The sequence below is a fragment of the Haematobia irritans genome, chromosome 5 (assembly GCF_050003625.1).
Source record: "Haematobia irritans isolate KBUSLIRL chromosome 5, ASM5000362v1, whole genome shotgun sequence".
Taxonomy (NCBI): Eukaryota; Metazoa; Arthropoda; class Insecta; order Diptera; family Muscidae; genus Haematobia; species Haematobia irritans.
In genome coordinates, this window is record NC_134401.1 from 146365730 (window position 1) to 146383275 (window position 17546).

Sequence of the window (17546 nt, forward strand, 5' to 3'; positions counted from 1 at the left end):
GGGGATCGGTTTATATGGGGGCTATATATAATTATGGACCGATGTGGACCAATTTTTGCATGGTTGTTAGAGACCATATACTAACACCATGTACCAAATTTCAGCCGGATCGGATGAAATTTGCGTCTCTTAGAGGCCTCCCGAACCGAAACATGTACAGTCCAGGCGTGTATAGATTGGTATCTGGTGTTTTCTTTTCAATGGCTCTATTAACCATGTTCCTTAATCTATATCTGTCCATAAAGCTCGAAGAATAATTGTATAATTAGATATAATGCATTTGGACGTCAATTGCCTGTTTCGGTATCAGGCTAACATGAAATATAATGAAAAAAATTTACTGTTGTTTTTGATTTCAGCTTAAAACCATGTATTGACTAAACTACAAGTGTAGCTTAACCAACAGAGGAAAATAATATTTGTCAAATTTATTTGGGCAAAGCCCTATAGACTGCAAGATGGTTGGATGGACGCATGTTTCGGAATTACCACGAAATTTTCTAAAGATATATAATTTTGTAAAATTTTCAATAGAAATAAAATTCTGCAAAAATTTTCTATAGAACTAAAATTTTGCAAAAATTTTCTATAGCAGTACAAAATTTGACAAAATTTTCTATAGAAATAACAAATTTGACAAAATTTTCTATAGAAATAAAATTTTTATAAAATTTCTATGGAAATAAAATTTTGACAAAATTTTCTATAGCGCTAAAATTTTGACAAAATATTCTATAGAAATACAAAATTTGACAAAAGTTTCTATAGAAATAAACTTTTGACAAAATTTTCTATAGAAATAAAATTTTGATAAAATTTTCTATAGAAATAAGATTTTGCAAAAATTTTCTATAGAAATAAAATTTTAAGAAAATTTTCTATAGAAACTAAATTTTGCGCAATAAATAAAATGAATAGATAGAAATAAAATTTTGCAAAAATTTTATAAAGAAACAAAATTGTGCGCAATTTTTTAAAGAAATAAAATTTAGCAAATATTTTCTATAGAAGTAATATTGCAAAAATTTGCTATAGAAATAATTTTGCAATAATTTTCTATAGAACTAAAATTTTGACAAAATTTTCTATAGCAATACAAAATTTGACAAATTTTTCTATAGAAATATCAAATTTGACAAAATTTTCTATAGAAATAAAATTTTGATAAAATTTTCTATAGAAATCAAAATTTTGATACAATTTTCTATAGAAATAAAATGTTGATAAAATTTTCTATAGAAATAAAATTGTGACAAAATTTTCTATAGAGCTAAAATTTTGACAAAATTTTCTATAGAAATACAAAATTTGACAAAAGTTTCTATAGAAATAAACTTTTGACAAAATTTTCTATAGAAATAAAAGTTTCCAAAACTCTCCTAAAGAATTAAAATTTTTGACAAAATTTTCTATAGAAATAAAATGTTGACAACATTTTTTTATAGAAATAAAATTTTATTTGTTGTTTTGATCTCAGCTTTAAAACCATTGCGTTGACTAAAGTACAAGAGCATAGTTGGCCTCTGCCTAAATAAATCTTTGTACAAAATTTTCGATAGAAATAAAATTTTGACAAAATTTTCTATAGAAATAAAATTTTATATTACATGTTAGCCTGATACCGAAACAGGCAATTGACGTTGATAAAATTTCTATAGAAATAAAATTTTGACAAAATTTTCTATAGAAATAAAATTTTGACAAAATTTTCTATAGACTTACAATTTCGACAAAATTTTCTATGGAAATAAAATTTTGACAAAATTTTCTATAGAAATAAGATTTTGATAAAATTTCTATGGAAATAAAATTTTGACAAAATTTTCTATAGAGCTAAAATTTTGACAAAATATTCTATAGAAATACAAAATTTGACAAAAGTTTCTATAGAAATAAAATTTTGACAAAATTTTCTATAGAAATAAAATTTTGACAAAATTTTGTATAGAAATAAAATTTTGACAAAATTTTCTATAGAGATACAAAATTTGACAAAATTTTCAATATAAATAAAATTTTGACAAAATTTTCTATAGCAATAAAATTTTGACAAACTTTTCTATAGAAATAAAATTTTGATAAAATTTCTATAGAAATAAAATTTTGACAAAATTTTCTATAGAAATAAAATTTTGACAAAATTTTCTATAGAAATAAAATTTGATAAAATTTTGACAAAATTTTCTATAGAACTAAAATTTTGACAAAATTTTCTATAGAACTAAAATTTTGACAAAATTTTCTATAGAACTAAAATTTTGACAAAATTTTCTATAGAACTAAAATTTTGACAAAATTTTCTATAGCAATACAAAATTTGACAAATTTTTCTGTAGAAATAACAAATTTGACAAAATTTGATAAAATGTTGATAAAATGTTCTATAGAAATAACAAATTTGGCAAAATAGAAGTATAGAAATAACAAATTTGAAAAAATTTGCTATAACAAATTTGACAAAATTTTCTATAGAAATAAAATTTTGACAAAATTTTCAGTAGAAATAAAATTTTGACAAAATTTTCTATAGCAATAAAATTTTGACAAAATTTTTATAGAAGTAAAATTTTGAGAAAATTTTCTATAAAAAAAAATGTTGAGAAATTTTTCTATAGAAATAAAATTTTGAAAAAGTTTTCTATAAAAATAAAAATTTGCAAACATTTTCAATAAAAATTTGCAAAAATTTTCTACAGAAATAAAATTTTGAGAAAATTTCCTATATGAATAAAAATTTGCAAACATTTTTCACAAAATTTCCTATAGAAATAAAATTTTGATAAAATGTTGACAAAATTTCTATTGAAGTAAAATTTTGAGAAAATGTTCTATAGAAATAAAATTTTAACAAAATTGTCTATAGAATTAAAATTTTAACCAAATTTTCTATAGAAATAAAATTTTGACTAAATCTTCTACAGAAATACAATTTTGAAAAAATTTTCTAAAAAAAAAAAATTTTCAATAAAAATAAAAATTTGCTAAAATTTTCTACAGAAATAAAAATTTGGAAAAATTTTCTACAGAAATAAAATTTTGAAAAAATTTTCTATAAAAATAAAAATTTGCAAAAATTTTCAATAAAAATAAATATTTGGAAAGTTTTCTACAGAAATAAAATTTTGAAAAATTTTTCTATAAAAATAAAAATTTGCAAAAATTTTCTACAGAAATAAAATTTTGAGAAAATTTCCTATCGAAATAAAATTTTGAGAAAATTTCCTATAGAAATAAAATTTTGACAAAATTTTCTATAGAAATAGAATTTAGTGAAATTTTTCTCTTTGCTAACTAAATATCGATATGAGAACCTATAACGAATTTATACATACCTCTATATTACCCCTTCAAATAAAATTCATACATTTTTTATTTACTCCGCTCTAAAGTTTATTGGATGTTATCATCATTATCGCTTGCACGATTCCATTTATATATTTGGTGTATATGGTTATTGTAAAAATTATGTAAAGTACACGTTATAAAACAAATATATATTTTTTAATTTAATTTAACATATAAAGTAAACATAATTAGTATATAAAGCGAGATTATAAACTCTCAACAAGTTGACCCAATAAATATTTGTTTTGTCTATAATGAGTTTTAAATAATTTCGGTTTATATATATCCGAAATAAATTTCTTAAAATTAAATTAAAGCTTATATTCGTAATAAAATTATATAAATAATATGATATAAATTTTTTTTCTAACAAGGAACATAGAATTATAAAAATCTTATATAAATTAGTCTTTTATAAAAAATATAAACAAGAAAAACTTTTTATTATCATTTATTTGTCTCTGATGTTTTTTGCTGACCCTAGTTGATCAGAGATCTAACAAATGATTTAGAAAGTTTTGAGTATTTGGAATTGAGGAAAACAAAAATCAACAATAATATTTTTCTTTAATGTAAATATATATATATAAAAATTACAAAAAAAAAAGAACATTCTTATAAAAATTTTCATAAATTTTTAACAATTTTCGCTTTTGGTTGCTTTGAAAAATATTTGCTTTTAGTTGTGAGTTCTTAAAAAAGCCCCGTTATATTTCTTAACGTTTCTCGATTGATGTGGCACTTAAGATGATATGTTTCGTTTTAAAATATTTTTTATTTTTGGTATATTTGTAAATACGACTTGTGTGATATGTCTATAACGTATTTATGGATTTTGCTTGCCTGAAGCTATTATAGCGCATTTGTAACTAACAATATTTTTCAAAAATAGTGTTTTTGTATTCTAGCATTCTTCGAAATGAGCTACAAACCACTTATTTTGTGTGTGTGTTTTTTTTAAATCAGTTCTTCTTATAACTAGGAATGTTTTTGGTTTTTTTTTTCTATTTAAGCTTAAGCAGTTAATATTTTTTTATTTTATTCCCCTAAACTTAAAATGGGGAAAGAAAGTTTATTTTTGTGATAAACTGCTTAAGTTAAGTTTAATACTAAAAAAATTATTATTCAAAACATTTCGCAATTTTTTATTGCAATTTTAATTTTGAAATAATGTTTGTTTTTATATATCCATTTGTAAACATTGAGATTTTAGATTTAGTTTGTTTTTCAAAAAAACGAAAAGGAAAATCATAAACCATAGGTAAATGATTGTATCTCACAACAACGACGACATTTAGTTTATATTTAAAATACATATTTTTTTGGGATTTTTTTTTTATTTTTCCTTTGGCTATAGGTTATTGTTAGTAAGCATTTTTTTAAGGGTACACTTAGAAATTTTTTTTGAAAACCTTTTCAACTATTTGCCAGGAATTTGAAAGTGTAACTCATTGAGCTTCCTGTAGATGATTATTTTCTAAATGCTTTTTTCATAGTGTTAAGGGATGAGCAGACTTATTATATGAAGAAAATGTGAAAATATAGTGCACACATAAGACTCTTTTATAAATTATTAAAGGTTGTCTAACTTCCGAGAAGAAATTGCTTGATTGTGTAGCATATCAATTCGCTTGATTGTGTGATGGTGATGTTTTATGGGATGTTCGATTAAAAAAAAAATAAGTAAATTTCCGAATGCACTAATTTACAAAAACAAAAATCATATACACTTGATGAAAATCAACTTATGTATTTTGAGCTGCTGAATTCGACAAAAATTGTTAATTTTTTTTTTGTGGAACAGTTTTTGAGATATCCCGTTATTTTTAAAATTTCGCTCTTTTTTTCACTAAACACAATATATCTCGAGTTAATGTTGTTGGTACTTAAATGAAAGGTAATAAGATGACGAATAATCTTGTGTTACTAGATCTGTGATAAGTTAAGTGTTAAAAAAATATCAATGCGAAAATTCAAAATTTTCAAAGAAATCGTATTTTACAATGGAACTTTACCGTCAGAAAAGTATAAACAATTTAAAAAAAAAAATCTCTTCATTGTCGTATAGACGATACTCTAAATAAGACCAACTAGAAGAAAAACGACAGAAAAATGACAATGTTATAAGCAATTGAATGATGTGAAATCATTCAATCACTCACCCACACAAAAATGCATTTCTCTGTGGCCGAGAGAAATTTGTTGATTTTCATCAAGTGTACATTTTGAGTGTAAACTGGTGATATTAATTGCACACATGTACTGCTTTTAAAAATTATGAAAGTTCGTCTTATGCTTGAATAAATTCTGCTACAATTTAGAATATATCAATTATATTTATCAATTATATCAATTATATTTTAATAAAGGTTATGTGTAATATGCATTTCTCTGTGGCCTAGAGAAATTTGTTGATTTTCATCAAGTGTACATTTTGAGTGTAAACTGCACACATGTACTGCTTTTAAAAATTATGAAAGTTCGTCTTATGCTTGAATAAATTCTGCTACAATTTAGCATGCATCAATTATATTCGTTTTTTAATAAAGGTTTTGTGTAATATTTAGTAAAAGTGGGAATTTTTAAAATTTTATAATTAAGCTGCACTCACCCAAGATTCAGGCGTGTTAGGAAAGTATATCCGAAGATATAAAAAATTCTGAGTGCATTTTAAGAATATCAATTGAATTTAAACAATTTTTTTTTAATGATGTGATGCACACATAAAGTTCTTTAATAAATTGTGAAAGAGTGTTCAATGATTGAGAAGAAATTTTTTTATTTTGTTGGATATCAATTTATGTGGATTTGTAAATGACTTTTTTTTGGGAAGTCTGTTAAAATCGTAATGAAAAATGTGTATTTATCCGAATATTAATTGCACACATTTATTGTTTCTAAAAATTATGGAAGTTCGTCTAAAGCTTAAGTGTATACTGCAAAAATTTAGAGTTTATCAATTGTATTTGTTTTAACCCTCTAATGTCCAAGCTTCATTTAATAAGGAAGCTTTTAGTAAAACACACTTTAAGACAACCACAAATGGGCAAAATAAAAAGAAAACTTATTTGAAACTATTCAAGAGGCTTTGCAGCATATGCTGACCGTATACATTTTTCTTGCTTAGTTCTCTTGCTTTTGTGTCGTTAACATTGAAAATTTAATCAGCTGGCAAAAAATTGGGGCATTACAGGTTTTGAATAATGCTTGGTAAAAGAAGCATTTATTTTAAATTAAAGCCAAATTAAAGCTAAACTGCACACACCAAATATTGAGGCTTGTTAGGAAAGTTTATCTAAAGATATAAAAAAACTCTGGTTGCATTTGAGGAATATCAATTAAATATAAAATATTTTTCCATAGTTAATGTGATGCAAACAGAATACTCTTTTATAAATTGGTAAAGTGTGTTCACTGTTTGAGAAGAAATTGCTTGATTTTGTTGGCTATCAATTTATCTTAATTTGCAACTGATGTTTTATAAGACGTCTGTTAAAATAAAAAAATTAAAATTTCCTAACATCAATTGCACACATCTACTTCTTCTAAAAATTGTGAAAGTTCGTCTAAAGCTTATGTAAATACTACCACAATTTGGATGATGTCAATGGTGTTTTTTTTTTTTTTTTTTTAATAAAGATTTATGTCAGGTTTAGTAAAAGTTGAAATTTTTATAACTAAAGTTAGAAATAAACTGCACACACAAAATATTGGGGCATATTAGGAAGTACATCTGAAAAAGTAAAAAATCTCTGATTGAATTTGAAGGATATCAATTTAATTTAAAATGAATATGAGATCGATTTCATGGGTAACTAAAATTGATACAAATTCAAGAATATCAATTTAGTATAAAATGTTATTCGATTTTCACATGGCGAATATGAGATCCCTATATAATTTTTTTATAAGCGGATAGCATTTATAGCTAGTGCTTTAATTTTTATTATAGCTTTTGAAATTGTAATAAATAATAATTTTTTCTAAATTCTTTTCACGGACTTAAGTGACGAATTTACAGACGCCTTAACCCTTGGGTCAATTTTCACGACCTATTGCCTAACATAGTATGTTTAGCAATCTATTTTGTATTTTAATCTTCTATGCCGTATTTATTGAATGAAACTATTCACTGATATAGTGATAGACATTTGAAGTATTGATTGGTTATTTTTTGTTCCAATCAATAATTTCCAATAAACCAAATTTTACGGAATCAATTCGTTGGAAATTTTCCATCCAATTTTTTTATTGTTTTTTTTTTTTTTTGTTTTTAATCCAATGGTTTTCATGAATATTTTTGTAATTTAATTTGAAATTTTGGTAGAAAACCGAATATAGTACTCATCTCAAAGGGGAAATTAAAAGACTACACGAATTGATATTGGAAATGTGATACAAAACTATTTGTATGTTTTGTATTAGCTTTAAAAATAGAGTGGTATATATTGTGTGTGCAACGGCTATAACGTCCATGGCTGAATCATATTTTCTAATATTTTATGGTATTGAACGAATTGATTCAGGCATAAGGGGCATATTATTCAAAAGATTATGAACTCCCATATTCAAACAAAACTAAGTTTATTAAGTGTGCAGCTCATTATTCGGGGAAGTGTCAGAATAAAGTCCTATATATTTTTTTATGGAATTTGTTTGATATAATATATTTTATTTCATTTCAAGACTAATATAATTGATTGTGAAAATTTAATACAATTTAGTATTTAAGCTTTGTCTTTTCTTTCAGAAAAATAAAATTCACATCATGTGTGCACTTGGTTTTATCTTCCACGATCCGGTAATCACAACTCGCATGATTTTAACACAAACCATAAAATCTTAATCTAACATGTTGCGCATTATTCTCATTCATTAAGACTTTTAAATACTATATGGGCTTAAGCTATCCTGTGCAAGAGTTCGGTAAGTATAAGAATATCAAAGTATTGCGATTTGCAATTACGATTATATAAACATGGGGGTATATTTTACTTTCTCTTGAATGAGCGAACTATTTTTTTTCGATTGTTTTGCAATTTATAATATCCAATGAATTAATTCAAAGAATCGGATATAAACATCCGATAATACATAAACTATCATATTCGAATGATGTCATGTTTGCATTGTGTGCAGCCCGTTAATCTGGGAAGAGTCTCAGACCATTATTATTTTTTTTTGGGGAATGTGATTTTATTTTATATATTTCATTTCAAGGCTGTATGAATTGATTGCGGACATTTTATATAGTTTAACATTTACGCTTTGTGTTAGCTTTCAGTTTGGAGTGGTTCATATTATGTGTGCAAACTGTTATAAGTTTTAGCTTATTTAGTATGATCAAAATATTTATTAGTAATATTTTTGTCATTTTATAATTTTGATTTGGAGAAATTAAGGCAAATATTTAAAGGCCTGAAGGCTTCCAATTTCGAATAAAATAAAAACTGTTATGTGTGCGCACATCATTATTGTGTGAACAATTCAGGATAAAGCCAAATATATACGAATTTTTATGTTGTATTCTATAAATACTGGATATCTATCTTATGATCGTGGAAACTTTATATAGCTTAACATTTAAGCCTGTATGTTAGCTTTCAGAATAGTGTCGTTTGCATCATGTGTGCAATATCTTATAAAATTTAGCTTATATTGTATGATCAAATTATTTATTTATTATTTATTATTTTTGTTTTTTGTTTTATAATATCATGCGAATTAATTTGGAGAAATGAAGACCTATATTTAGGCCTGAAGACTTTTAATTTTAAATAAAATAATGGCTGATATGTGTGCACATCATTTTTGTGTGAAAAATCCAATATATATGATTTTATATATTTCATTTCACGGCTATACGAATTGATTGTGGAAATTTTATATAGTTTATTATTTACGCTTTGTGTTAGCTTTCAGTTTGGTGTAGTTCGTATCATGTGTGCAAACTGTTATAAGTTTTAGCTTCTATAGGATGATTAAAATATTTATTAGTAAAATTTTTGCCTTTTTATAATTTCAAATGAATTAATTTGGAAAAATTAAAGCATATATGTAAAGGCCTGAAGACTTTTAATTTTAAATAAAATAAAGAGAACTATGTGTGCACATCATTATTGTATGAAAAGAATTAAGATAAAGTCCAATATCTATAAATTTTGATATATAATTTTATAGTGATATTTTTGCCATTTTATAATTTCAAATGAATTGATTTAGAGAAATGAAGACCTACGTTTAAAGGCCCGAAGACTTTCAATTTGGAATTAAATAACGATTGTTATGTGTGCACATCATTATTGTATGAAAAGAATTAAGATAAAGTCCAAAATCTATGAATTTTGATATATAATTTTATAGTGATATTTTTGCCATTTTATAATTTCAAACGAATTGATTCAGAGAAATGAATACGTACGTTTAAAGGCCTGAAGACTTTCAAATTGAAATAAAATAACAATTGTTGTGTGTGCACGTCATTATTGTATGAAAAAAAAAAAAAACAATAAAATAAAGTCCCATATTTATGAATTTTGATATGGAACTCCTAACTCATATCCTCGTTAAATTCTAAAGTTTAAGTCCAAATTTGAATTTAATTTTGAATTTGTAAATTTTTCGTCTGGGCTATAGTCATTTCTTAAAATTTGTGGTGGTGATTTTTTAGACCAATCTCTATGTATTTTGATATAGAAATGCCATTTTATAATTTCCAACGAATTGATTTGGTGAAATTAAGACCTACGTTTAAAGGTCTGAGGACTTTCAATTTTAAACAAAATAAAAATTTTTGTGTGTGTACATTATTATTGGATGAAAAAAATTAAAATAAAATCGCATATATATGAATTTTGATATAGAACTCCTATCTCATTATCCTCGTTAAATTCTAAAGTTTAAGTCCAAATTTGAATTTAATTTTGAATTTTTAAATTTTTCGTCTGGGCTATAGTCATTTCTTAAAATTTTTGGTGGTGTTTTTTTTGGAAAACTTAGTCTGCTCAATTATTCCCTTTTGTAGATTTTTCTTTGGTATAGCCTAAAGGCTACATCATGATATGTTTTCGATAAGATTTTCTGTGAATATCTGGTAATGCGTAAAGATACTCAAATATACTATAAATGTTTCTTATTATATATTCCTAATAGCTAGTGATATGATTTCGATATAAATTTAAAGATAGTTTTGTTTTTTTTTTCTATGAAAACAATTTGTTTTTTTTTCAGTGTACAATAAGAGATACAATTTCTTTTGTTTTTTTTTTTTTTTGAAAATTATCAACCATTAATCCCTAGGAGTTACTTGATTGTTATACATACAAACCTATGTATGTATATGTGTGTATATATGTATATAGATACTATAAATTTAAATATTAAAGTAAAATCGAATTGTTACACATTAAATTGCACATATAGTAAATATTAAAGAGAGTGAGTGAGTGAGAGAGAGCTAAGGTAGGGTTTCACAAACATATGACTTATACACAAATACATGTATAGTATAGATATGTATAAATATAGAGATTTATCAAAAATCAAATAATTGATTATTTATCAGCTAATAAGAAACAAAAAAATAAAAATCTTACAAAAATAAAATAGTTCACATTTTTTTTGGGGTTTGTTTTCATTTTTCAAACCAAAGCAATAGCAATGCCTGTATCTATGACAATTGTCTTTGTCTTTAGTATGCGTTTCTTCCTTTGTAATACTAAATCTAAAGTATTTTATTCGGTTATGTATTTTGGATGTTCGAGTTGTTCTTGTTGTAGATATCTGTAGATTCGAATGTTGTTGCATTTTTAGCCTGATAAAAATTTCGAAAAAACCCCAAAAATCTTTTTCAAAATTTTCAAATTTCTTTCTTTGTTTTTTGTTTTGCTTATTATTTTTTTGGTGTTTCGGAGTTTCAGAGTTCATTTTGGGTGTGACAATTTTTTTTTTTCGTTAGTAGTTATGTCTGTTTACCACTTCCACCACATGATTCCTTTAAAAAGTACACAAAAACGTCACAAGCATATTTACTGGCAGTAAATGCCATAACAACACACCATTTGTGTCCAGTAAATCACTTGCTTCACTTGCCGACAGACCGGCACAATGCATTTTCTCCAATGGCATAGCCTGCACATAGTATTCCCGATTCTCAACGGGCATATGACAGACGGGTTTCTTTTTCTGGGCCATTTCATCATCCTTATTTTTGAGATCTTGCAATAGTTTGGGGAACCAGGTCAGCTCACACGAACACGTTAGGGGATTATCTAAAAGAAGAAAAGGTTAAATTCAAATATCTCTATACGGGCCCAAAGGGGTGGGAAATTTTGAATATCATCAATTGGGCTTTTATGGCCACAAATGCACTTGCCTGTTATATCGATTATTCGCAGGGTATCGATAATATGCTCCATAATGTCTTGTGGCAAACGTGTTAGTTTATTATTTTGAATATTTAATGTTTCCAGGGAATTTAAATTTTCAAATATCATGCTAGGTAATACCTTGATACTAAAAGAAATTGCTTATAAATAGGATTTATTTCTTTTGTGTTACAGATAGACATAGACATACATAAATAAGTGTTACGAAGCTTTTTGTTTACTACTGTTGTGTATTCCTTAAAGTAAAAATTTAAATTGTATTCTACTTATAATAGATCGATTTCAGGTTTTTCCTAAAAATCTTTGTTAACTTCAATCGATTTCCATCACCTATGATAATATCAAGTTAGAAACAACTGCCAGTTTGAATAAAAATAGGCTTGATATTAAATCTCATTATATTATGGCAAATTATCACATTTTTTTTTGGGACGAATTTAATGCCAAATTCAAATCCCTAACTTGTGATATCTTGTAAAAAATATTTTATATGTTGATAATATGCTATAAATAATTCTTAATAATATTTGTAGCTAGCTGAAAACGTAAAATTACCGGATTTTAAATATGCTGATGATTTGGCTTTTCCAAATAAACAAATTTACAAAATTTTCTACCGAAATAAAATTATGCAAAAATTGTCCATAGAAATAAAATTTTCTATAGAATTAAAATGTTGAGAAATTTTTCTATTGAAATAAAATTTTGAGAAACTTTTCTGTAGAGATAAGTATTATATTGAAAAAAAAAAATTTTGAGAAACTTTTCTGTAGAAAAAAATCTTGAAAAAAAATTTCTATAAAAATAAAATTTTGCTAAAATTTTCTATAAAATTGAAATTTGTACACAATTTTCTAAAGAAATTTTTCTACAGAAAAAAATTTTGAGAGCATTTTCTATAGAAATAAAGTTTCTATTCAAATAAAAATTTGAGAAAATTTTCTACAGAAAAAAATCTTTCTATAACAATAAAAATTTCCCAAAATTTTCTATAAAATTGAAATTTGTACAAAATTTTCTATAGAAATAAAATTTGTACAAAATTTTGTATAGAAATAACATTTTGAGTAAATTTTCTACAGCAAACAAAATCGTACAAAATTTTCTATACAAATAAAATTTTGACAAATAGAGAAGAAATTTTCACAAAATTTTCTATAGAAATAAAATATTGACAAATTTTTGGTGAGAAATTATTTTATGGAAATAAAATTTTGATATACAAATTTCCTATACAGAGTAGAAATAAAATTTTGAGAAACATTTTTTATAAATAAGCAAAATTTTGAGACAATTTTCTACAGAAATAATATTATGAGAAAGTTTTCTATAAAATTAAATTTTTGAGAAATTTGACATAAATTGCCACAGAAATAAGATTTCACAAAAATTTTCTATAGAAAAAAATTAATACAATTTTCTATAGAAATGAAATTTTATCAAAATTTCCTACAGATATATAAAATTGTGATAAAACTTTACTATATAAATAAAATTTTTATAAAATTTTCTACAAAAATGAAATTTCGACACAATTTACAATAAATATGAGATTTTGACAAAATTAGAAAATTAAATTTTGGCATCATTTTCAATAGAAATAAAATTTTGCAAAAATGAAGTTTTGAAACCATTTTCTATTGAAATTAAATTTTAACAAAAATTTCCTGTTTTTATATAAATATATAAAAAAAATGGTTAAGATTTTCTATGAAAATAAAATTTCCATTTTCAATAGAGTAAATAAAATTATGACAAAATTGCCAATAGAATAATTTAACAAAATTTTGCAAATAAATTTTCTATACAAAGTAGAAATAAATTTTTGAGGAAATTTTCTGTAGAAATAAAATTCGGGCAAAATTTTCTATAGAAATAAAATTTTGACAAATTTTATTATAGAAATAACATTTTGACAAAATTTTCTAGAGAAATAAAATTTTGACAAAATTTTCTAGAGAAATAAAATTTTGCCAAAATTTTCCATAGGAATAAAATTTTGAGAAAAATTTGTATTGAAATATTTTTTTCTATAGCAATAAAATTTCCACAAAATTTTGACAAAAATATCTATAGAACTAAAATGTTAACAAAAAATTCTATAGAAATAAAATATTGACAAAATTTTCTATAGAAATAAAATTTGGACAACATTTTCTATAGAAATAAAATTTTGACAAAATGTTCTATACCAATAAAATTTTTACAAAATTTTTTATAGAAATAAAATTTTGCCAAAATTTTCTATGGAAATAAAATTTTGACAATAATATTTTGAGAAATTTTTCTATAGAAATAAAAATTTGACAACACTTACTAGAGAAAAAAATTTCACAAAAATTTTCTATAGAAATAAAATTTTAGAAAATTTTTCTATTGAAGTAAAATTTTGCAAAAATTTTCTATACAAGTAAAATTTTGGCAATTTTTTGTTTGTAAATAAAATTTTCATAAAATTTTCTATAGAAATAAAATTTTGATACAATTTTCTACAGAAATAAAATTTGTAAGCCATTTCCTATAGAAATGAAATTTTACCAAAATGTCGTATAGATAAAGAAAATTGTGATAAACTTTCTATGGAAATGAAATTTTGAAAAAATTTCGATTATATTTACTATAAAAATTATTTTTATTTTTGACAAATATTTATATAGAAATAAAATTTGGGAAAAATTTTCTATAAAATTTTCTATAGTAATAAAATGTTGACATCTTTTTCTATAATAATAAAAATTTGATCAACTTTTCTATAGAAATAAAATTTGGACAAATTTGTCTATATTAATAAAATTTTGACATTTTTTTTATAAAGACAAAAAAAAATAATAAAATTTTCAATACAAATATAATTTGGAACACAATTTTTATAGAAGTAAGATTTGTACAACATTTGTATAGAAAAAAAATTGACAACATTTTCTATAGAAATAAAATGTTGATAAACTTTTCTAGAGAAATAAAATTTTGCAAAAATTTTGCAAAAAATTTCTATAAAAATAATTTTTCTATAGAAATAAAATTTTGAAAAAAAAATCGAATGAAATAATGTTAATGTTTCGGGAATAATCTGGTTGGTTCAACAGAAGAAAATAATCGAGTAGGTTCAGTGGTTAAAACGAGAAGTGCCCATACGTAATAGGGACATTTAGTAAAATGTGGTATAACAATGGACTGAATAGTCGTAATGTGCCTGAAAATATATCGGGTTGCCACTTTAACCTAACCTTTCAATGAAATAAAACAATAGATTTGTTTAGAAATAACATTTTGCAAAACAATTTGAATAGAAATAAAATTTTGACAATACCTTGTATCGAAATAAAATTTCCTATTTTGATAAAAAATTCTATGGAAATTAAATTTTGACTAAATTTCCTATAGAAATGGAATTTCGACAAAATATCGTATAAGAATGAAGTTTAAACAAAAAAAATTTCTTACAGAAATAAAATGTTGACAAAATTTCCTACACAAATAAAATTTTACAAAATTTTATATAGAAATAAAATTTGAACAACATTTCGCGGCCATTTTCATGTAGCTCCGTTATACTTTAACTACCAGTTAACAGAAAGTAAAATGGAAATATCTTCTCCCCGGTTAACTTTAACTGAAAAATTTTTAGCAGTTAAGTTCCTAACTGACATATAGAATATATAGGCAAGATGACAGATATATCCATAGTACGGTTTAAAAGTTCGTTAGCTAACGCAGCACTAACGGAGTTTCATGAAAATTGGGGTCAATAGGAATAAAATTCCGGCAACCATTTTCTATAGAAATGATATTTTTAACAAAATTTTCTATAGATATATAACTTTGTATAAACATTAAATTTTGACAAATTTTCCTTTAGAAATTAAATATTGACAAAATTTGCTATACAAATATAACTTTGACGAAATTTTATATAGAAACAAGTATATACGGCCGTAAGTCCGGCCAGGCCGAAGCTTATGTACCCTTCACCATGGATTGCGTAGAAACTTCTACTGAAGACTGTCATCCACAATCGAATTACTTGGGTTGCGGTAACACTTGTCGATGCACACAAAAAATTTTTTTTTCTGATTCAATCACCAAATTAATTGATTCAATTAATTTTTTAATTGAAATGTCTTCAATCACGAAAATGATAGTATCAATCACAGTTTTAATTGGGCATAGAAAAAATTCTTGATTAAAGAATTAATTGATTTTTTCAGAAAATTTCAATTAATTTTTTAATTGATTCAATTAAAAATTTAATTGATGTTGATTGCAAAACTCAATTAATTTATTAGTTAAAAAAGGTAACTATTTTTAATTACTCTCTGAATTGACTTAGAGTTTTTATTTGGATTAACAAATGATTGTTTGAAATACATTTTTAATTAAAAATTAAACAAAATCAGCACTTTTTTTAACTGAATTAGTCTTCCGAATTTGATTAAAAAGTTAATTGTATCAATTAATTTTTTAATTAAAAATTTTAAAATTTTCAATCATTGGCCTTATTAACTTAATGTTTCTATCATGATTAAAAAGTTAATTGTATCAATTAATTTATTAAGTGAAAACATTTTCAACTCCAATTAACTTTTTGATTGGAAATATTTTGATGATATTTTTTTCTGTGTGGCAAGGTATCCTAAAACTTCCTAACACCGTCTTCTAAATTACAAGGTAGTCCATACGTAGTATATATTAAACTAAAAAAGGCCTATTAAATACGTATATAATTAAGTTTAAAGTTTCTATAGAAATAAAATTTTGACAACATTTTCTATAGAAGTAAAATTTGGAAAAAATTTTCTATAGAAATAAAATTTAGACAAAATTTTCTATGGAAATAAAATTTTCACAAAATTTGCTGTAAAAATAAAATTTTTACAAAATTTTCTATAGAAATAAAATTTTTACAACATTTTCTATAGAAATAAAATTTTTACAAAATTTTCTATAGAAATAAAAGTTTTACAAAATTTTCTATAGAAATAACATTTTGACAATGTTTTCCATAAAAATAAAATTTTGGTAGATTATTTTTGGCTCGAGTGGCAACCATGAATATGAACCGATATGGACCAATTTTTGTGTGATTGGGGATCGGCTATATATAACTATAGACCGATATGGACCAATTGTGCCATGGATATTGGCGGCCTCATACTAACACCACGTTGCAAATTTCAACCGGATCGGATGAATTTTGCTCCTCCAAGAGGCTCCGGAGATCAAATCTGGGGAACGGTTTATATGGGGGCTACATATAATTATGGACCGATATGGACCAATTCTTGCGTGTTTGTAAGAGACCACATTCTAACACCCTGTTCCAAATTTCAACCGGATCGGATGAATTTTGCTCCTCCAAGAGGCTCCGGAGGACAAATCTGGGAATCTATTTATATGGGGGCTATATATAATTATGAACCGATATGGACCAATTTTTGTATTGTCATTAGAGAACATATACCAACACCATGTACCAAACTTCAGCCGGATCGGATGAAACTTTCGTTTCTTAGAGGGTCCGCAAGCCAAATCGGGGGATCGGTTTATATGGGGGCTATATATAATTATGGACCGATGTGGACCAATTTTTGCATGGTTGGTAGAGACCGGATACTAATACCATATACAAAATTTCAGCCGGATCGGATGAAATTTGGTTCTCTTAGAGGCTCCGCAAGCCAAATCGGGGGATCGGTTTATATGGGGGCTATATGTAATCATGGACCGATATGGACCAATTTTTGCATGGTTGTTAGAGACCATATACTAACACCATGTGCCAAATTTCAGACGGATCGGATGAAATTTGCTTCT

At 24.6% G+C, this 17546-nt stretch overlaps 2 protein-coding genes across 4 annotated transcripts in view; one reads left to right on the top strand and one right to left on the bottom strand.

Annotated features, from left to right (window-relative positions):
- Window positions 1-17546, top strand: part of LOC142237562 (ornithine decarboxylase 1-like) — a 47539-nt gene that overhangs the window by 8942 nt on the left and 21051 nt on the right. Inside the window, exon 6 of the transcript XR_012722509.1 lies at window positions 8096-8271. The gene's annotated coding sequence lies outside the window, so the exon portion shown is untranslated. The remainder of the gene's footprint in view (window positions 1-8095; window positions 8272-17546) is intronic.
- The window catches only part of LOC142237561 (uncharacterized), a 41943-nt gene continuing 27762 nt past the window's right edge, over window positions 3366-17546 (bottom strand). For 2 of the 3 annotated variants that reach the window (XM_075308920.1, XM_075308921.1), the window contains exons 7-8: window positions 11720-11859; window positions 3366-11615 (exon numbers count right to left, since the gene is read on the bottom strand). In XM_075308920.1, the coding sequence (XP_075165035.1) occupies window positions 11341-11615; window positions 11720-11859 (415 nt within the window). In that variant the 3' untranslated portion in view covers window positions 3366-11340. The remainder of the gene's footprint in view (window positions 11616-11719; window positions 11860-17546) is intronic. The other variant, XM_075308923.1, reaches the window with a different exon arrangement.